The sequence below is a fragment of the Macaca nemestrina genome, chromosome 18 (assembly GCF_043159975.1).
Source record: "Macaca nemestrina isolate mMacNem1 chromosome 18, mMacNem.hap1, whole genome shotgun sequence".
NCBI lineage: Eukaryota > Metazoa > Chordata > Mammalia > Primates > Cercopithecidae > Macaca > Macaca nemestrina.
The window spans coordinates 23,620,842-23,643,329 of NC_092142.1; the positions used below are offsets into that span (position 1 = coordinate 23,620,842).

At 47.6% G+C, this 22,488-nt stretch overlaps 1 protein-coding gene across 13 annotated transcripts in view; it reads left to right on the plus strand.

Annotated features, from left to right (window-relative positions):
* The first annotated feature begins 3,839 nt into the window (after positions 1-3,839).
* The window catches only part of LOC105485038 (solute carrier family 5 member 11), a 78,110-nt gene continuing 59,461 nt past the window's right edge, over positions 3,840-22,488 (plus strand). For 2 of the 13 annotated variants that reach the window (XM_071084266.1, XM_071084265.1), the window contains exons 1-3: positions 10,238-15,581; positions 15,690-15,899; positions 21,583-21,741. In XM_071084266.1, coding sequence (XP_070940367.1) covers positions 15,528-15,581; positions 15,690-15,899; positions 21,583-21,741 — 423 coding nt within the window. In that variant the 5' untranslated portion in view covers positions 10,238-15,527. Of the gene's footprint in view, positions 3,979-6,048; positions 6,175-8,518; positions 8,771-8,917; positions 9,119-9,148; positions 9,650-10,236; positions 15,582-15,689; positions 15,900-21,582; positions 21,742-21,988; positions 22,050-22,488 lie in introns of those variants that run through there. The other 11 variants (XM_071084268.1, XM_071084269.1, XM_071084274.1 and 8 more) reach the window with 11 other exon arrangements.

Consider the following 22,488-nt stretch of genomic DNA (forward strand, 5'->3'; position numbering starts at 1 on the left):
CAGAAACAATCAGGGCTGGGCACGGTGGCTCACGCCTATAATCCAGCACTTTGGGAGGCCTAGGCAGATGGATTACCTGAGGTCAGAAGTTTGGGACCCGCCTGGCCAACATGGTGAAACCCCGTCTCTACTACAAAAATTACCTGGGCATGTTAGTGGGCGCCTGTAATCCCAGCTACTTGGGAGGCTGAGGCAGGAGAATTGCTTGAACCCGGGAGGCAGAGGTTGCAGTGAGCCGAGATTGCGCCACTGCACTCCATCCTGGGTAACATCCTGGGATCTAACAGAGCAAGATCCCATCTTAAAAAAAAAAAAAAAAAATCGGGACAATTTGCTTCTTAGAGCCAGGCTTGCATTAAGGCCTAGGCTGTAGCCACATCAACAGGCATCATGAGAACAGACATTTCCTAAGGTGTGGCCAGCAGGTCCCATATCTGCCTTCTCTGTTTTATTCTAACTCTCAGTGGGCTTTGGCTATGTGGGGACAGGAAGGCCCTGGGACTGAAAACCAGATGCTTTTCATTATCAGGTGATCATCCCGCTGGGCAAAACACCTGCAAGATGCAGCGACCAACCCCGGATCCAGAACAACTTCAACAGGTGGCAATTTATGAGCTGGTCTCTATTAGGAATATGGAAGATGGTCATTAAGATAGTAGCACACGGTTATTTAGCACTTACGGAAGAAAGCTCAACAATTTACAGGTGTTACCTTATTGAAGACTCGCCACTATTCCGCAAAGGAGGTGTTGTGATTTCTCCCTCGTTTAACGGATAATGAAGCAGATTCGCAGAGGTGAAGTAACTTGCCCACGTCACACGCCTACTGAGCCGTAGTCTAAGGACAAAGCGTGTGTCTCTGCGACACTGCAAAAGATTCAGAATGTGTTCTGTGTGGCCAGGTGCGGTGGTTCACGCCTGTAATCCCAGCACTTCGGGAGACTGAGGTGGGCAGATCACTTGAGGTGGGGAGTTCAAGACCAGCCTGGCCAACATGGCGAAACCCCTTCTCTATTAAAAATACAAAGATTAGCCAGCGTGTTGGTGTGTACCTGTAATCCCAGCTACTTAGGAGACTGAGGCAGGAGAATTGCTTGAACCCAGGAGGCGGAGGTTGCAGTGAGCCAAGATTGTGCCACTGTACTCCAGCCTGGGCTACAGAATGAGACTCTGTCTTAAGAAAAACAAAAAAAAGTATTGTGTGTCTTTCCTGTGCTGAGACTGGAGTAGCTGTATCCTTCCAGAGCAAGACAGCAGGGTCCTGACAGCAAAGTTTACCCAGCACTTATCATGGGCAGCCACACTTGGAAACAATGTGCATGAATGTTTTAGGGTGAAAGCCTGCACTGTTGTAACAAGTGACTCAGCAATAACACGGCTAAAATAAGGAAATTCATTCTGTTCCATGTCTCGGTCCACGGGGAGGCTCCAAGTCAGTGGCTTCTCTGTTCCAACAGGAACCTGGGCTGCTAGCAGCTCTACTGTTTTCCATACACACAGCCTGCAAGGGGACTCAGTCACCATCCTGACTAGCAAGAAGGCAGAAAGGAGGGGAAGACAAGGGCAGGGGAGGCAGAAATTGCACGCATCACAGTCCCTTTCATTCCACTGGCAAGAGTTAGCCACAGCTAGACAGAAATCAGGGTTGCCCAGTGTAATCGGCCTTGTGCCAAGGAAGGGAGAAGGGCAGGTTTTGCTGGTCATTTCCCACCCCAGATCATTATTTTATTTAATCCTTACAGCAGCCCTAATTATTTGACAAATGGGTAGACTGACGCACAGAGCAGTGAATGGGAATACTTACCATAAGTCACAAAGTCAGTAGAGCCAGGATTTAGCTAAACACTGAAGGCAGAGCCCAGGTACTTACCTACATGCCATACAACTGCCCCCACGCTGGAACTCGCCACCAATGCCCATGACAGTGGGTTATCAGTAAAGCCACCTGCTATAACCCAGATTTGTGCTGCTGGAAGTTCTTGGTCAACAGGCTTCCACTGGATCTTGTTCCACTCCAGTAATCTCCAAGTGTCTTGAAGTCACACTCCAAATTTTAACCTCTCTGTCATGGTTGACCTGCTGTTAAAGTGTTTAGTGATTAATTTTTAAAGACCTTGTTGATTCATTAACAATCTACTATGCACTAACCGGCAAGGTTTATTGAGGTATAAACAGCTTGTACCCCAACAGAATCTGCTGCCATAAATAGGCTTTCCAGTAAGGGTCTATTTTCATTAGAAGACACCTTTTAACAGATTATGTGGCTTTGGGTTTAGACATAACATTTACAGGAGTTTTCCTAGGTGCACAGGCTCATACAAGTTGGTCACAGAGCACAAGTTCTAAAACTGGTCACAGACCCCTTAACACCAAGGGACCCCAAGGAGCTTTTGTTATGTGGACGATAGCTATAGATATTTACCACATTTAAATTAAGAAACAATTATAAATATGTACTGCTTTTATTTTTTATTTATTTTTTTTTTTTGAGATGTAGTCTCCTTCTGTCGCCCAGGCTGGAGTGCAGTGGCACGATCTCGGCTCACTGCAACCTCCACCTCCTGGGTTCAAGTGATTTTCAGCCTCGCGAGTAGCTGGGATTACAGGCGCGCACCACCAGGCCTGGCTAATTTTTGTAATTTTAGTAGAGATGGGTTTTCACCATGTTGGCCAGGCTGGTCTTGAACTCCTGACCTCAGGTGGTCCACCCCACGAAGTGCTGGGATACTGGCGTGAGCCACCACGCCTGGCCTACATACTGTTTTTTAAAGAATAGTAAACCTACTGCATGTTAAATAATTTTTTATTTTTTTAAGTCCCATATTTTCCCAAAAGATTTATTGGAAACAGTGGCATTGTTTTACGTTTTTTGCAAATCTTTTTAATGCCCAGTTTAAGAGAAGACAGCTGGAATCTCATATTTGCTTCTGTATTCAGTCTGTTACTACATCTCATGCCACTTAATCTCTGGAAAACTACACTGGACTTTCTTGAATAGAGAAAAAAAACTTAGTATTAAGAAGTGGGCTGGGTGCAGTGGCTCACGCCTGTAATCCCAGCACTTTGGGAGGCCGAGGTGGGCGAATCACCTGAGGTCAGGAATTCGAGGCCAGCCTGGCCAACATTGTGAAACCCCATCTCTACTAAAAATACAAAAATTAGCTGGGCATGATGGCAGGCGCCTGTACTCCCAACTACTTGGGAGGCTGAGGCAGGAGAATCGCTTGAACCCAGGAGGCGGAGGTTGCAGTGAGCCAAGATTGTGCCACTACACTCCAGCCTGGAAAAAGTAAAAAACAAGAGAAGAAGAAGGAGAAAGAGAAGGTCAAAAAGAGAAAGGAGGAGGAGGAGGGGGGAGGGGGGAGGAGGGGGAGGGGGAGGAGGGGGAGGGGGAGGAGGAGGGGGAGGAGGGGGAGGAGGAGAAGGAGGACGAGAAGGAGGGGGAAGAGGAGGAGGGGGAAGAGGAAGAGGGGGAGGAGAAGGAGGGGGAGGAGGAGGTGGGATGAGGAGGGAGAGGGGGAAGGAGGGGGCAGGGGAGGAGGAGGAGGAGGAGCCTCGACCTCTTGGGTTCAAGTGATCCTCCCACCTCAGCCTCCTGTAGCTGGGACTACAGGTGGACACAACCACACCCAGCTTTTTTTTTTTTTTTTTTTTTTTTCTAATTTTTGTAGAGACAAGGTTTCACCATGATGCCTAGGCTGGTTTCAAACTCCTGGGACCAAGCGATCTGCCCACCTTGGCCTCCCAAAATGCTGGGATTACAGGTGTCAGCCACCATGCCCAGCCCCATCTCTCCTGCAGCTACTGTGGATGGAAAGCAAGCCATGTTTGTGAGAACCGTGACTCTTGGGAGATAGAAACAAACAAAACCAGAGAGAGAGAGAGAGAGAGAGAAGAAACAGTGTAGTTTTCCCCCTTTGAAGCCACACTAAAGAGAAAGAATAAGCCTTGAAATGCTCAGTGTCAACTAAATGCCAGGTAGGCAGCTCATGGTTAACTTAGGGGATTGCACCGTTTTGGGAGAGCTAGGGAGGAAACTGACTGCTCAGAGAGGCTGAGAGACCTGCCCAAGGGCTCACGGTTACTAAGTCAACAAATGTATCTTGTCTTAACAGGGACTCCTTCTCCCAGGCTTGCATGTTGCCTAGGAAAGCTTATCTATTTCAGCTTTGAGGGTTTGCTCTGTTCAGTTCTTGCAACAAATAACAACATTTGGGTTGTTAGGGATGTGGGTAGGTGAAAGTGTGTTATTAAAAGTCTGTAGAAAATCCAGGAAGAAATCACATCTTGAGCCCACTAGGAGAACATGCCACCCGAGAATACAGGTTCCAAACAGAGCCCCGTGCATCATTTGACACACCCTGCATTTTAACTATTTTTGTTGCTTTTGAATTTGCCAAACCTTACAAGTCATCAGAGTTCCCATTAAAAAAAAAAAAAAAAAAACCCAGACTTTGAGATTTCTCTTGAAAAAGGAATGCTGGCAACATAAGACCCACGTTCTTACGTGGTGACAATAGGCTGGAACTAAAATCTGGGAGACAGACTTGCAATAACCGTATTTGCTTGGTGTGTTTGCTCTGTGTGAATTCACTGTCTGTATATTTGCTTTGCTCTTTTTTTTTTTTTTTTTTTTTTGGAGATGGAGTCTCGCTCTGTCACCCAGGCTAGACTGCAATAATGCTATCTCGGCTCACTGCAACCTCCACCTCCTGGGTTCAAGCAATTCTCCTGCCTCAGCCTCCCGAGTAGCTGGGATTACAGGTACACCCCACCACGCCCAGCTAATTTTTATATTTTTAGTAGAGATGGGGTTTCACCATGTTGGCCATGTTGGCCAGGATTGTCTCGATCTCTTGACCTCGTGATCTGCCTGTCTCAGCCTCCAAAGTGCTAGGATTACAGGCATAAGCCACCGTACCCGGCCATCTGCTGTCATTTTTAAAAAGGTATACTTTACATACAATAGAATGCATGAGTCAGCCGGGTGCAGTGGCTTACGCCTGTAATCCCAGCACTTTGGGAGGGTGAGGCAGGAGAATCGCTTGAACCCAGAAGACAGAGGTTGCAGTGAGCTGAGATGGCGCCATTGCACTCCATCCTGGGTGATAGAGTGAACTTCATTAAAAAAAAAAAAAAAAATGCATTTCAGTGTTAATCCTTCAATTCACTGGGTTTTACCAATTGTATATACCATATAATTACCACCCAATTCAAGATAATAGACATTTCCATCATCTCTGAGAGCACACTCCCATCCTCTTCCAGTTGTTCACTGGGTCCTGCTCTTTGACTTCTGTCATCACAAATGCATCTTTCCTGTTCTTGAATCTCACATAAATGGAATCATAAGGTCTGTACTCTTTTCACGTCAGCTCCTTTTTCTTTTCTTTTCTTTTTTTTTTTTTTTGAGATGGAGTTTTGCTGTGTCTCACCCAGGCTGGAGTGCAGTGGCATGATCCTGGCTCACGGCAGCCTCTACCTGCTGGGTTCAAGCGATTCTCCTGTCTCAGCCTCACGAGTAACTGGGACTACAGGTGCACACCACCACACCAGGCTAATTTAATTTTATATTTTTAGTAGAGATGGGATTTTACAACATTGGCCAGGCTGGTCTCGAACTTCTGACCTCAGGTGATCCACCCACCGTGGTCTCCCAAAGTGCTGGGATCACAGGTGTGACCACCGTGCCCAGCCCAGGTCAGCTCCTTTTGCTCAGCGTAATGTTTCTTCGAGTCTTCAATTCATCCGTGGTGTTGCGTGGGTTGGGTAGTTCATTCCTTTCGATGAAACTTTTCCGCAGTGTTAGAGGCACCGCAGTTTGTTTTCTCCACTCACCTGTCGATGGAATTGGCATTCTTTCCACTTAGAAACTGTTTTGAATAAGGCCACCATGAACACTTGTGTACACACCTTTTTGGGAACTTATGTCTCCATTTCTCTTGATAAATATCTAAGAGTGAAATTGCTGGGTCATGGGGGAGGTGTATGGTAACTTTATTTTATTTTATTTTATTTTATTTTATTTTATTTTATTTTATTTTATAGATGGAGTTTCGCCTTGTCACCCAGGCTGGAATGCAATGGCGCGGTCTCAGCTCACTGCAACCTCCATCCACCTCCCAGATTCAAATGATTCTCCTGCCTCAGACTCCCGAGTAGCTGGGATTACAGGTGCCCGCCACAACACCCAGCTAATTTTTGTATTTTTAGTAGCGACGGGGTTTCACCATATTAGCCGGGCTGATATCGAACTCCTGACCTTGTGATCCGTCCACTTTGGCCTCCCAAAGTGCTGGGATTACAGGCATGAGCCACTGTCCCCAGTAATGTGTATGATAACTTTATAAGAAATGTCCAAATAGTTCTCTAAAGTGGTTATATAGTTCTTTTTTTTTTTTTTTTTTTTAGTTGAGATCTCATTCTGTTGCCTGGAGTGTAGTGGCACTATCATGGCTCACTGCAGCCTTGAACTCCTGGGTTCAAATGATTCTCCCGCCTCAGTCTCCTGAGTAGCTGGGACTACAGGTGCACACTACCATGTCCATCTAATTCTTCCTATTTTGTATAGAGATGGGGGTCTCACTATGTTGCCCAGACTAGTCTCTAACTCCTGGCCTCAAGAGATCCTCCTGCCTCAGCTTCCAAAGCACTGAGATGATAGCATGAGCCCCTGCACTCCACCTCTCCTATTCTTTATAGCACTGAGGATAAAAACTGAAAAACCTGACAATCAGAGAAACCATCAGAGGTGACAAGCCAAGGGTTGAGCGGGCCACATTTGGCCCTCATGGATGCATAATCATGAAACTTGGCAGAACTTCTCTAGAACAATCAGAAGTTCTGACCCCATTGGGCCTGTCTTCCCCCAGGTGGAGCTGGGTTGTGGCTGCCCACTTCAGCTAGAACACATGCTCTCGGGTCAGCCACAGCTCCACCTGCCCAGCTTCACTCACTGCCACGCCTCTTCTGTGGACACGCTGCACATGGCTAAAGTTCCCCAGACATTCCCGAGAAGTCAGGACTGGACCCCAGGTTGGCGAAGCAGCGCACCCTCAGTGGCACCCCACTGCCCTTCCTGGTGCTGTGGCCCCTGCTGCAGATCGCAGATCTGTGGCCTTCTGTCTGGCCCTGTTCTCCAATCCCAGCTGTTCTTTCTGTAAATCTGTCCCCCAGGGGAGGTCCCTCCCCCAAAGGCCCCATTCATACTGGTGTTGGTCAGTCACCCAGTGTTTGCTCACCCAGGCCACCCTTTATCCGGCCAAGCCACTCTCCACTGCTCCTGTAGGACTCTAGAGCCAAGTGGCCTGGGCTGAAATCCTGCTGTGTCACTTACAAGCGGGGTGACCTTGGGCCAGTGACTCACCTCCTCTACCTCTGTTTGCTCATCAGTAAGACAGAGATAACAGGACCCATCTTCAAGGGTTGTTAGAAAGCCCAAGTGAGTAAAGGCATGTCACGCACTTAGAACAGAGCCTGGCACGTGTTCACCACTGCTATTATTTCTAGCTCCCCAGTGCCAGGACAGGGGCCTCAGCTAAGGACCCCCAGAGCCTGGCAGGCCCAGTGAAGGAGTGCGAGGGGGTGGCCACAACTCCCCAGCTGTCCTGTGGCCATGGGGGCCTGGAGAGGCCAGATCTTCAGGTCGTTCTAGAAAAGTGAGCATTCTAGAATTATGTTTCAAGCCTCTTGGTTTGCAAATACTAGTACCTATTTTAAAAATGTTTTGGTATTTGGTCAGGCACAGTGGTTGACCCCTGTAATCCCAGCACTTTGGGAGGCCAAGGTAGGAGGATCACTTAAACCCAGGAGTTGGAAACCAACCTAGGCAACATAGCAAGATTCTGTCTCTACCAAAAAAAAAAAAAAATGAAAAAATTAGCTGGGCGTGGTGGTGCATACCTGTAGTCCCAGCTACTCGGGAGGCTGAGGTGGATCACTTGAGCCCAGGAGTTTGAGCCTGCAGCAAGCTGTGATCGCACCACTGCACTCCAGCCTGGGTGACAGAGTGAGATCCTGTCTCAGAAAAAAAAAAAAAAAAAAGAAAAGAAAGTTTTGGATGCTTTGAGCATCCAGCAGAAACCTTCGCTGTGCCCCGCTGGCTTTCCTGATGTCCTGGGCCTGATGTGGGCTCCTGGTCATGGCTTGGTCACTCCTGACAGTTTTTCAGCACCTCAGACACTCCTTCTTCTATCTCTTTTTTTTTTTTTTTTTTTTTTTTGTTTGTTTTTTTGTTTGTTCGTTTGTTTTGAGACGGAGTTTCACTCTTATTGCCCAGGCTGGAGTGCAATGGCGCAATCTCAGCTCACCGCAACCTCTCCTCCCAGGTTCAAGTGATTCTCCTGTCTCAGCCTCCCGAGTAGCTGAGATCACAGGCATGTACCACCACACCTGGCTAATTTTGTATTTTTAGTAGAGACGGGGTTTCTCCATGCTTGTCAGGCTGGTCTTGAACTCCCGACCTCAGGCAGACACCTATTCTTTGCCGTGCCTCCGTCTGGGGAGTGTATGGAAAGGGGCACAAGCAGTGGTTGCTGTTCCTGTTGCTGCCACTGCGGTGAGGGCTGTGACTGGACGTCCCTCCTGGCACTTTGCCTCTGTCCCCTCCATCCCCCGCCAGCATTTTTCCTCCCCCCGCTTCCTCCAGCTCGTCCCAAGCCTGCCTGTCCCCAGCATGGAGGCGGGACAGTGGAAGAGTGGGTGAGTGAAGCAGGATGGTGCCTTGGGCTCCAGCATCTCCCCAACCCCTCCATGCCATGGGTCCCCCCAGGTGAGGGCCCTGGTGGAGGACAGTGTGGGCAAAGCATGGGGAATGTCACCTTCCCCATCTGCTCAGAATTCAAGGGTCCTGGGCTGGGCCCGGTCTCTCTTCTGCCCCTGGGGAGATCATTCACGCTTCCTTTAATCCCTGCCACAGCTGAGGCTGGAGTTTGGAGTTTGACCCGCTTGGAGGCTCTCAGCAGCAGGCATATAAGAGGAAGGTCACTGCTGTCTCTGGAAGCTCTTGGCTGCAAAGGGAGAGGATCCTGGGTGTCTCCCTCCTTACAGCCATCGCCACCTTCTAGTGCCTTAGAAGCCACTGACAGCCAGGGCAGGTGAGCCCTGCATCTGAAATAAGGTAAGACACCCCCTGCCCCCAAACAGGTAGCCACTCTCCAAACTGGGAAGATGGTCTGGGGACAGGTGCTGGCAGAAGGACTCCAGCTGTCACCTGTGGGGCAGGGGAAGCTCAGCCCTCTCTGCAGAAAAAGCTTGTCATGCACCAGGACAATGGAGTGTGTTTGTGAGGTGGGCATGGTGGTGTGAAGCCAGCAGCTGGCAGCCAGCAGCACCGTACGTGGGTCCCAGCTCTTCCACTTAACCAAGGTCAGGGACATTGAGCCAAACATTTTGCCTCACCGAGTGGCAGGTTCCTTATCTGTCAAATGGGGATATGAACCTGAGGCTGACCCACCCCACAGGTGTGTTACCCAGAGATAATGAAGATAAATATATCCACATAAGCAAAAAAAAAGCTAGAGGAATGTATTACTACAACTGCAGCTGCTATTAACTACAAGGCAAATACAAGTCTTCACTGGTACAGTGAAGACACGTGCAGAGAGCTTTACATTTAGATCTCATCTAACTGACACAGAAACCCTGTAAGGTAGGTACAGCCACCCCTAATTCACACACAGAGTCTAAGGGTCATTAAATAACTTGCTCAAGGTAATACAAATAGTGGGTGGCCAAGCTGAGACATGATTCCCTCCCTCCCTCCCTTCCTTCCTTCCTTCCTTCCTTCCTTCTTTTCTTCTTTCTTTTTCTTTCCTTCTTTCATTTCTTTCTTTATTCCTTTCTTTCCCTTTCTTTCTCCTTCCTTCCTTCCCTCCCTCCCAACTCTCTTTTTCTTCTTTCTTTCTTTTCTTCCTTCATTCCTTCTTTCTTTTATTTCTTTCTTTATTCCTTTCTTTCCCTTTCTTTCTCCTTCCTTCCTTCCCTCCCTCCCAACTCTCTTTTTCTTCTTTCTTTTCTTCCTTCATTCCTTCTTTCTTTTATTTCTTTCTTTATTCCTTTCTTTCCCTTTCTCCTTCCTTCCTTCCCTCCCTCCCACCTCTTTCTTTCTTTCTTTCTTTCTTTCTTTCTTTCTTTCTTTCTTTCTTTCTTTCTTTCTTTCTTTCTTTTTCTTTCTTCCTTTCTTTCCCTTTCTTTCTCCTTCCTTCTTTCCTTCCTTCCTTCCCCTCTCTCTCTTTCTCTCTTTTCTCTCTCTCTCTTTTCTCTTCTGTCTTCTCTTTCACAGGTCTTGCTGTGTTGCCCAGGCTGAAATGTAGTACTGCGACCATAGCTCACTGCATTCTTGCACTCCTGGGCTCCAGCGATCTTTCTGCCTTAGCCTCCCAAGCAGCTGGGACTACAGGCACACCACCATGCCCTGCTAACTTTTTAATTTTTATTTTTTGTACAAATGGGGTCTACCTGTGTTGCCTTGGTTGGTCTCAAACTCCTGAACTCAAGCTATTCTCCCGCCTCAGCCTTGCAAAGTGCTGGGATTACAGGCATCAAAACATCTCCACCAAACAAACCACTGCCCCACCAATCAGTGATTTTCAAATGGTGTTCTGCTGAATCATTCTGGGCAATGGTTGACAGAAGTGTCCTAGCCCATCGGGCACCCTGCAGGTAGGACTTGGGAAAATACCGTCCCTTTTTTGGGAGGTCACAGCGTGCAAAGGGTCTATAACAAAGGCTCTAAAAATCCCACATTTGTTTGTTGTACCAACATTGATTGCATGCCTGTTTGGGGGACAAAATGAGAGTGACAGAGGCATGGACCCTTCTTTATGGGGCTTGCTATGTAGTGCAGACAAGGGGTAATGAGAGGATCACACACATCAGATGTTAGACTTGATTAGACTGTGATGAGAAGTTGTGTTTGCCATGAAAGCAAAAAGCTTGGGGACCCAATTTATATTGAGGCCAAGAGGGGGCTCCTTTGGGCACACACAGCAAGCCGACATCTAAAGGATGGGTAGGACCTTGTCCAGCAAAGAGTGCAGGGAAGAGCATCCCAGGCAGAGGGAACAGAATGGCAGAGACCCTGAGGCCAGAAGTCGTGTTCTAGGAATAAAATGAATGCTAGAATGTGATGGGGTTGGAAGCACAACAAAGCACCTCAGAAGCATGGAGATGTTTTGAGCAGGACAATGATCTGATCTGGCTCATATTTAAAGATTTCTCTGACTTCCATGTGAGGGGCAGATTAAAAGGAAGCAAGGCCGGGTGCAGTGACTCATGCCTGTAATCCCAGCTTTGGGAGGCCAATTTAGGAGGATTGCTTTTTTTTTTTCTGAGATTGAGTCTCGCTCTGTCACCCCGGCTGGAGTGCAGTGGTACAATCTTGGCTCACTTCAAGCTCCGCCTCCCAGGTTCACGCCATTCTCCTGCCTCAGCCTCCCAAGTAGCTGGGACTACAGGCGCCCACCACCACGCCCGGCCAATTTTTTGTATTTTTAGTAGAGACGGGGTTTCAGTGCATTAGCCAAGATGGTCTCGATCTCCTGACCTCATGATCCACCCACCTCGGCCTCCCAAAGTGCTGGGATTACAGGTGTGAGCCACCGCGCCCGGCCAGGAGGATTGCTTGAGGCCAGGAGTTTGAGACCAGCCTGGGCAATGTAGCAAGCAAGACCCCGTCTCTACAAAAAATGACAAAATAAAAAGTTAGCTGGAGGCCAGGCATGGTGGCTCATGCCTGTAATCCCAGCACTGTGTAGGGATCACTTGAGCCCATGGGGTTGAGGCTGCAGGAGCTGTGTTTGTGTCACTGCCCTTCAGCCCAGGCAACAGAGTGAGATCCTATCTCAAAAAAAAAAAAAAAAAAAATTAGCTAGGCATGGTGGCATGCACCTGTGGTCCCAACTACTTGAGGGACTAAGGTGGGAGGATTCGTTAAGCATAGATGTTCGAGAGTTTGAGGCCACAGTGAGCTATGATGGCACCATTGCACTGCCATCACAAGACCCTGTCTCTAGAAGTTAAGTAAATTAAAACAAAATAAAATAATACAATAAAAAGGAAGCAAGAATGGATATTGGGGAGGCAAGACTGGAGGGTCTTTTTCTAACCTAGACAGAAGTGATGGTGGCTCAGACAAGGGTGATAGCACTAAATATGAGGGAAAATGTATGGATTTGTTATGTTCTGGAAGTAGGAGAGAATGGAATTGGGAGTGAATAGATTCTGGGAGGTGAGAAAGAGATGCTATGAATTCTTCGATGAGACATTTGCATACCAGGCACTCTTGGTGCTTAGATGTAGTGCCTGGCATATAGAGGCGCTCACAGACCACTTGATAAGTGAACAAATGAATTAATGCCTTATGGATGACTCAGCTTTCTGGCTGGAGTGGCAGAGTGGATGCAGCTGCCGTTTAGTGAGATGGGGACGACTGGGAGAAGCACGTGCTTGGGCTGGAGAACTTCGTCTCTAACTCACACGTGTGAACTTTCAGATGTCTATTAAGTATCCATGAGAAGCTGGTCACAGTGGCTCACACCTGTAATCCTAACACTTTGGGAGGCCGAGGCAGGTGGATCACCTGCGGTCAGCAGTTCGAGACCAGCCTGGGCAACATGGTGAAACCCCGTCCCTACAAAAAACACAAAACTTAGCTGGGTGTGGCGACACACACCTGTAATCCCAGCTATTCAGGAGGCTGAGGCAGGAGAATCACTTGAACCCAGGAGGTGGAGGTTCCAGTGAGCAGAGATCACACCACTGCACTCCAGCCTGGATGACAGAGAAAGACTGCCTTGGAAAAAAAAAGTCTCCATGAAAGACACCGCGTTGGCATTTTGATGGACAGGTCTGGGCTCAGAAGCTGCTCTGTGATGTCTATTCTCTCTAGAATATGAGACAAGGTCATCTCTGAAAGGCAGGTGGAGGAGAACACTGTGCCAAGTCCCCTGCACTCACTGGGCATATGCCCTGTTACCCTGCTGTGGACCATTCAGGGAATGCTGCCCTGCCCTGCCGTGCCTAGAATTTCTTTCCAGATACCTGAAGCTGTGGCTCTCCCTAACGGACTAGGGGTGATCCTGGCCTCTGCTTCAGCCTCAAATCCTGGGATGTCTTTTTAAAATTTTTAATTTTATTATTGTTATTATTATTATTATTTGAGACAGGGTCTGGAGTGCAATGGTGCAATCATAGCTCACTACAGCCTCAACTTCTTGGGCGTAAGCAATCCTCCTGCCTCAGCCTCCCAAATAGCCAGGCCCACAGACACACAGCACCATGCCAAGTTAATTTTTAAAAATTTTTTGTAGAGGAAAAAAAAGAGTCTCATTACATTGCCCAGGCTGCTCTCGAACTCTGAGCTCAAGCAATCTTCCCCCCGAAAATGCTGGGATTATAGGCATGAGCCATTGAGCCCAGCCAGGATCTGTCTGTTTGGCCTTTCTCTAGAGACCTCTCTGTTTCTATGAACCCCATGGCATCAACTGGTGGAGGAGGCCAGGGGTGGTCATTTAGCTCCTTCTTCTGGCAGTTCTAGTCCCAGACAGCCTCTCTCTGCCTTCCAGGAATGACTCCCTCTTGTAGGGCAGCCTCCACCAGCCTCCCTAGATCCAGGCCAGGCCAGGGCACAGCTTGCTGCAGTGCTGCGGGCAGTCAGTGCCACTGCAGCCCCGGAGTGGTAGGAAAGGGTGCGAGTGGCTTCCAGTCTGGGAGGTGCGACCCGTGCCAGTCCTTATCACATCTGGAATTTTCCCCACCAAGGACCATGTGTCTCGGGGTAGTTAGGAGCTCTAGAGTTAAACCTGGGTTGGAGCCCTGGTTCAGTCATTACTAGCAGTGTGGCCTTAGACCTGGCCTCAGCTTTGTTTTCCTCACCTGTGCAATGGAGTTAATCAGAGTCCTGCCTGTAGGGAGGCTGTGACTTGAAAACGTGATTGATGCACATGAGTGGCCAAGGTTTGCCTGACCACAAAGTTTATGCATTTTTTTTTTCTTTAAGATGGAGTCTCGCACTGTCATTCGGGCTGGAGTGCAGTGGTACAATTTCAGCTCACTGCAACCTCCACCTCCCAGGTTCAAGCGATACTTCTGCCTCAGCCTCCCAAGTAGCTGGGATTACAGGTGTACACCACCATGCCCAGCTAATTTTTGTATTTTTAGTGGAGACAGGGTTTCACCATGTTGGCCAGGCTGGTCTCAAACTCTGGACCTCAAGCAATTCACCTGCCTCAGCCTCCCAAAGTGCTGGGATTACAGGCGTGAGCCACTGCACCCGGCCTAGTTCCTGCTCTTTTTATTTTTATTTTTATTTTTATTGTTTTTAGAGATAGGGTCTCACTCTGTCACCCAGGCTGGAATGCAGTGGCACAATGATAGCTCAATGCAGTCTCAAACTCCTGGGCTTGGGCCCAGGGCAGTGGCTCATGCCTGTAATCCCAGCACTTTGGGAGGCCAAGGCAGGCAGATCACCTGAGGTCAGGAGTTCGAGATCAGCCTGGCCAACATGGTGAAACCCCATGTCTACTAAAAATATAAAAAAATAAAAATAAATAAATAAATAAATAAATTAGCTGGGTGTGGTTGCAGACGCCTGTAATCCCAGCTAGCCCGGCGGCTAAGGCAGACAAATCTCTTGGAAGCAGGAGAATCGTTTGAAGCCAGGAGGCAGAGGTTGCAGTGAGCCAAGATTGCACCACTGCACTACAGTCTGGAGGACAGAGTGAGACTCCATCTCAAGAAAACAAAACAAAACAAAACAAAAAACTCCTGGGCTCAAGCAATCCTCCTGCCTCAGCCTCCCAAGTCATGCTCTCTTTTTAAAAAATGGTTTTATAAAATGGATGGGGAACAGAACAAGTACTCTGTATTTAATCACATTACACATATAATGAACATGCCTACTGCTTTTAACAAACCTGTGACGTATGTCTAATTATTAACCTCATTTTGTAGATGGCAAATTGAGCCTCAGAGAGGTGATTTGCCCACGATCACGGAGCTCATAGGAGGCAGAGTTGGGATCTGAGCCAGGGCAGTGCAGTTCTAAAGTATTTACACTTTACGCTTTATCACGACATATCTATTTCCTGGAGAGTCTGTTGCTCATAATTAAAATTTGTAATTAGTGTAATTGTTATTTTTGTTCAGGGCAGGGAACTTCTCTTGCTTCTCTCTCTCTCTCTCTTTCTTTCTCTCCCCTACTCTCTCTGTTTCTCCCCCCATTCCTGCCACCCCCTCTAATGTGTTTGATATTCATCTGGAAATATGCCTGCACTGTGGCAAAATAGTACTATTTTGTGTCTTTGAGTGCTGCTAATATACGCAGATGGCTTCATACTATAAACTGTGTTCTGTTTATTTCCCTCCTTTTCTTTCATCATGAAATGTTTCAGACACACAGAAGTTATAAAGAATCATGCACATCCAGAAGCCAGCCTAAGGCATGAAATGTGGTGAATACAATCACAGCTCACCTTCCCACACCTGTGACCTGAGAACCTGTTTTTTGATCTTTTCCTTGCACTGGGATGTGGAAATTTTTCACATCTCTTGGGGCGTGGAAAATTCTCACATCTCCTGGGGTATGGAAAATTTTCACATCTACCATAGCAAATTATGTCAGTGGCTGAAAGGAAGGGATGAGAGAAGTCCCTGCTCCACTGAGCTTCCTTTTGTGCTTTGGCCAACAGGCGACCTCAAGGGTAGGCTGTTCTCCTTGCCAACAAAGCCTTTGTTATAACACAAGCTGGTGGATCCTCCCCGCGGGCACAGGAAGGGTTCTTCACAAGAGGTTAAGAAGGAGCCACCCCCAACCAGACCTTCCTGAGGCAGCCTGGGAGCCAAGCATCACTGTGCAAGGGACAAAGGGTGCCCAGGGTCGTTTCACCGAGTGGACCCAGGTACACACAGGGCGCAGGAGACTGAGATGAAAACCCAGAGGACGGGGCCAAGTCTACGCTTCTCATTGCTTTGTCCTTCATACTGAACACAGAGCTTAGCACACAGCTGGTGCTTAATAAACATTTGTTTCACTGAGTCCCCAGGGCCTAGCACAGAGCATGGCACACAGCTGGCACCTAATAAATGTTTGTTCTACTGAGTCCCCAGGGGCTAGCACAGAGCATGGCACACAGCCAGTGCCTAATAAATGTTCTACTGAGTCCCCAGGGGTCTAGCACAGAGCCTGGTACACAGTTGGTGCCTCATAATGTTTGTTGCACTCAGTCCCCAGGGCCTAGCACAGAGCTTAGCACCCAGATGATGCCTAATAAATGTTTGTTTCACTGAGTCCCCAGGGCCTCATACAGAGCCTGGTACATAGTTGATGCCTAATAACATTTGCTTCACTGAGTCACAAGACCTAACACATAGCTTGGCACATGGCTGGTGACTAATAAATGTTCCACTGAGTTACAGGGCCTGGCATGGAGCCTGGCACACAGCTGGTGACTAATAAATGTTCTGCTGAGTCCTCAGGGCCTGGCATGGTGCTTAATAATGCTTGTGGGAAAGAAATAGAGCCAGAAGGAGGGAAAGAGAGAAGGAAGGAGAGAAGGGTGGGGGGAAAGAAAGACAGACCAGCCAGGAATGGCCACCTGTAAACCTGGGTTGGAATCCCACCGGTGGCACTGACTGTGGCCTAGAAGCAAGTGGCACAGCCGTGCCTGAGTTGGACTCACTTTCCCCTCTCGTGCCTCCGATTCCCACCTGTGAAATGGAGGTGAAATCTCGTTTTCCTCAAAGGGCTGTGCTCTGTGCCTGCCACTCAAATAGAAATCGTGCTCACCAAGTGTTAGGGCCGGTTCTCAGTACACCTACTGCGTGGATTTGCAGAGGGTGGAGTGCATGGAGGGCTCCTCCTGGGAGCCTGTGGCCGAGGCTGCACAGCATCTTTGGTTGCTGTTCCTGTCTCCACCGTGAAGATGGAGCCACGTCCCTCGCGGCCCCTGGCTGGGCCCCACCTCCCGGAGACTCAGGAAGGGCTTGGAATTGGTGCCAGCTTCGCCGGCTGCGGGGCCCCACGGCGGTGATGAATAACTTGTTTATCTGCTGGAGCTGCTCCCACCGCTCTCTCGGTGCCTGGCAGGCAGAGGTCTGGAAGGGGCGGGCAGGGACGGGGAGGGCTGGCTCACCAGGCAGCCACCGCCCCTCCTCCCTCCTCCCTCTGCCCCACTCCCCAATTCAGCATCAACCTCCACCTAAACCTGCTTCCTGCGCTTTCCTGCTCCCATCTTTCCCCAAATCCTGTTTTGGAAGAAGCACGTTGAAGTGTTTGAAAACGCAGGCTCTGAAATCAGACTGGATTCGAGTCCCAGCTTTGTCCCTTGTCAGCCATGTGACTTTGGACACAACTTAAACTCTTGGAGCCATCACTCCCCCTGTAAAGTTTGTTTTTTTGTTTTGTTTTGTTTTGTTTTTTCCTGAGACAGAAACTCACTCTGTCCCCCAGGCAGGAGTGCAGTGGCACAATCACAGCTCACTGCAACCTCCGCCTCCCAGATTCAAGATCCTCCTGCCTTAGCCTCCCGAGTAGCTGGGATTACAGTTGCGCATCACCACACCCACCTAAAAAATTGCATTTTTAGTAGAGATGGGATTTCACCATGTTACCCAGGCGTGTTTCAAACTCCCGACCTCAGGTGATCCTCCTTGCCTTGGCCTCCCAAAGTGCTGGAATTTCAGGCATGAGCCACTGCGCCCAGCCTCCTCCCCTCTAAAGTCTGATGAGAACCTTACTTACCTAATGGGGCTTCACCCTTGAGACAACCCACAAGGCAACCCTCCCTCCTGAAGCTGCCAGAATGCTTTTTCTGCTTGGAACCTCCCTTAAGGGCCTCCACCCTTACCCTGAAAGGGAGTCTCCACCTCTAGGCCTTCCTCTCACTTTCTTGCACAGAGAAAGGTTAGGTTAGGTTAGTCTTTTGTGTGTGTGTGTGTGTGTGTGTGTGTGTGTGTGTGTGTGTGTGTGTGTTTGTGGCAAGGTCTTGCTCTGCCTCCCAGGCTAAAGTGCAGTGGGGCAATCATAACTCACTGTAGCCAACCTCCTGGGCTCAAGTGATCCTCCTGCCTCAGCCTCCCAAAGTGGTGGGATTATAGGCTTGAGCCACCACACCTGGTCTCCAAATTATTTCTCTAATCTACTCCCTCTGCTATGGTCTGAATGTGCGTGTCCCTCTGTCCCCAAATTCTTACATTGAAACCTGAATCCCCAGTGCAATAGTATTAAGAGGCAGGGCCTTTGAGAGGGTTAGGGTTATGAGGACTCTGCCCCCACAGATTAGATTAGCACCTTTATAAAAGACACTTTAGGCCAGGTGTGGTGGCTCATGCCTATAATCCCAACACTTTAAGAGACCGAGTTAGGGGAATTGCTTAAGCCCAGGAATTTGAGACCAGCCTGAGCAACATAGTGAGACTTCATCTCTATAAAAAAAAAAAAAAAAAAAAAAATTAGCCAGGCATGGTGGTGCATCTATAGTGCCAGCTAATTGGGTGGCTGAGGCAGGAGGATCTCTTGACCCTAGGAGGTTGAAGTTGCAGTGAGCTGTGATCATGCCACTGTACTCCAGCCTGAGTAACAGAGTGAAACTCTTGTCTCTTTAAAAAAAGAGAAAAAGTGATTGTGCCACTGCACTCCGGTCTGGACACCAAAGTGAGACCTTGTCTCAAAATATATAAATAAAATAAAAAAGGCTTAAGAGAGCCAAGCTGACCCATCCATGTACCATGTGAGGATATAGTAAGAAAGTACCATTTATGAGGAACGGGCCCTCTCCAGACACTGAATCTGCTGACAGCTCAATCTTGGACTTTCTCCAGAACTGTGAGCAATACATTTATGTTGTTTACAAATTACACAGTCTAAGGTATTTGATTATAACAGAAGGAATGGACTAACCCCTGCCCATGTATGGTCTCAAGCCTGAGTCACTACCTCCAGAATAACCTCCCTGCCTACCTTCCTCCTTCTCATCGAGGCTGCCCCCGTCTGATCATACCACTTTCTTATTAGAAATTCTTCACTGACATCCTCAAACCCAGAGCACATGTGTGCACTGGAGGTGTTGCTGCCCTTCAGAGATGTTTCAAAATTTATGAGAGCATTTTTGGTTGTCACAATAATTCAAGAGTGGGAATACTGGCATTCAGTGGATGGAAGCCAGAGAGTCTAGACTTCCAGAAATGTACAGAACTTGCCCCCACAACAAAGATTATCAGAGGACCCGCCAGACATTCATGTGGGCAAAAATCCCATTTATCGCTATCTAAGTCCACAACCTACCTTCAGATTACATAAAATGCAAAGTGTTGGAGTCTTTTCTTCCTTAAAAATGTACCTTGGCTGGGCATGGTAATCCCAGCACATTAGGAGGCCAAGGTGGGGAGGATTTCTTGGGGCTAGAATTCAAGGCCAGCCTGGTGAACACATGGAAATCTTGTCTCTTAAAAAATAAAATAAGCCGGGCACGGTAGCTAACACCTGTAATCCCAGCACTTTGGGAGGCTGAGGTGGGTGGATCACGAGGTCAGGAGATCGAGACCATCTTGGCTAACACAGTGAAACCCTGTCTCTACTAAAAATACAAAAAAAAAAAAAAAAATTAGCCAAGAGTGGTGGTAGGCACCTGTAGTCCCAGCTACTTGGGAGGCTGAGGCAGGAGAATGGCATGAACCCAGGAGGTGGAGCTTGTAGTGAGCAGAGATCAGGCCACGGCACTCCAGCATGGGAGACACAGCGAGACTCCGTCTAAAAGAAAATAAAAATAATAAAATAAAATAAAATTAGCCAAGTGTAAATGGTGGAGTCAAGGTCTTGCTCTGTTGCCCAGGCTGGAGTGCAGTGGTGCAATCTCAGCTCACTGTAACCTCCACCTCCCAGATTCAAGCGAGTCTCATGCCTCAGCCTCCCAAGTAGCTAGGACTACAGGCATGCGCCACCACACCCAGCTAATTTTTGTATTTTTAATAGAGACAAGGTCCCACCATTTTGCCCAGGTTGGCCTTGAACCCCTGGCCTCATGTGATCCACTCACCTCGGCCTCCCAAAGTGCTGGTATTACAGGCATGAGCCACTGAGCCCAGCCAAGCTGTACAGCTTCTGAGCCTGAATTCTTAACATCTCTCCCCATGAACCTACACTCTATGAAACATCACGTTGTGCTGTCCATGGGTGGCTTTGTCCCATCACTGGGTTATGCATCGCAAGAGGGCAGGGATCAAGTATTTTCATTCCTGAACACCCAAAGGCTGACAGAGAGTGGAGGTGCATCTTAACACAGGAATAAGTCAATGCCCTAATCACTCGTGGTCAAAAATCACCCTTGGAAATTTTATTAGTTTCTGACTGCTGCTTTAACAAATTACCATGAACTTAGTGGCTAAAACAACATAAATTTATGATCTTACAGTTATAGAAGTCAGAAGTTCTAAATGGGTCTTACTGGGCTAAAATCAAGGTGTCAGCAGGACTGAATTCCTTCTGAATGGTCTAAGGAAGAATCTGTTAATTTGCCTTTTCCAGTTCCTAGAAGCCACCTGCACTCCTTGGCTTGTAGCCCCATTACCCCATCTTCAAATCTACCAACATTGAGTGAAATCCTTCTCCTGCTGTCATCTCTGTGGCTATCTCTTCTGATTCTATCTTTTCTGTGATTACATGAGGCCCACCCAGTTAGTCCAGGCATCTCCCTATTTTCAGGTTAGCTGCAGCTAGGCATCTCCCTATTTTAAGTGATTTGACTACTAATTTTAATTTTATCTGCAAACTTAATTGTCCTTTGATATGTAACAACATATTCACAGGTTCTGGGGATTAGAGGTAAGCATCTTTGGGGGCCATTTCTCTGTCTACCACAAGAATCCCTTAAATTGCCCATGGATTTGCAGGGCACTGAGAAAACAACTTAGATTCATGGTTCAAAGCATGGAGTCTGGAGCAAGATTGTTGAGTTCAAATCTCAGCTTTTTGACCTTGGGCACTTACTTAACTTTTCTGTGTCTCTGTGTCTCAACTTCACCATCTGTAAAATGGGAATGATAATAATAGTGCCCACTTTGCAGGTTAGTAAACACTTAGAATGATGCCCAGGATATAGTAGATGCAATGTGGTTGTTTATTAAATATATTAAATTTCATGGGCATATATAGCATTGGAACAAGATTGTGGTGTCTGGCTGAGCCTCAGACAAAATTATTGACTTGACTCTCAGCCAGCTGTGAGGTACCACAGAAGTGGAGACTGACTCAGGAGTCTCATTTTTCTCTCACTCTGGGACACGTGCTTGCTAAGTGGAAGAGGATGCTGAAATCACCTGTACTATTTCAATTGTTTATGCTTCTTTCTATTTTGCCAAGTGAGTGACAAAATTGACTGCAGATTTGATGTGACTTCATTATGAATATGTGTTGAATGAATGAATGAGTGGATGGATGGATGGATGTGTCTTCCCTGAAGATCTGTCTCCACCACACATCCCTCCATGTGGGTTCTCTTTCATGGATGGCCTAGGGAGGTAGCTACAGAAAGGGTGATAAGAATGATGCTAGGATCTGGCATCTGACTGGCATTTACCCTTTCTCAGGATCCTGAGGTCTCGTTCAGGACCATGGAGAGCGGCACCAGCAGGCCTCAGCCTCCACAGACAGATCTCCTGGATGCATTTCCCCAGAAGGGCTTGGAGCCCGGGGACATCGCGGTGCTGGTTCTGTACTTCCTCTTTGTCCTGGCTGTTGGACTATGGGTAAGCCAGGCCACTGGGGGATGGGGGATGAAGAGAGAAGGAAATGTCTATTTAGAGGTCTGGAGTTAACCTCATCGTTTTGGAGCTAAGATACTGACTGTGAGAGGAAGAAACTAACACAAGGTTATAGAGTAATCAGAAAAATTTTAAACATGCATTAGGTGTGGACTATTGTCAGACACTGTGTTAAGCATTTTCACTTACGTTTCTCATGTAATTTTCACAGTGCCCTGTGAGAAAGATGCTATTACAATATCCATTTTACAGATAAGGAAACAGAGGCCCAAATAATTTAAGATCCTCATCCTGTAAGTAAGTTAGGAGATCTGGGGTTGGAATCCCTGTCTCCCTTATTTTGAAGCTCATGGTTTTGTTTTTGTTTTTGTTTTTCGTTTTTCGTTTTGTTTTTGTTTTTGTTTTTTTGTTTTTTGAGATGGGATCTCCCTCTGTTGCCCAGGGTACTAGAATACAGTGGTGGCAATCATAGCTCACTGTGGCCTCAACTTCTTGGGCTCAAGTGATCTTCTTACCTCAGCTGCCAGGTAGTTAATTTTTAATTTTTTTTTTTTGTAGAAATGGGGTCTCGGTATCTTGCCCAGGATGGTCTCAAATTCCTGGGCTCAAGCAGTTCTTCCATCTCAGCCTCCCAAAGTGCTGGGATTACAAACAGCCCAACTTTTTTTTTTTTACTCTAAAGAAAAATTTTAAAGGCAATACAATCACATGGTTCAAAAATAAAAATCACTT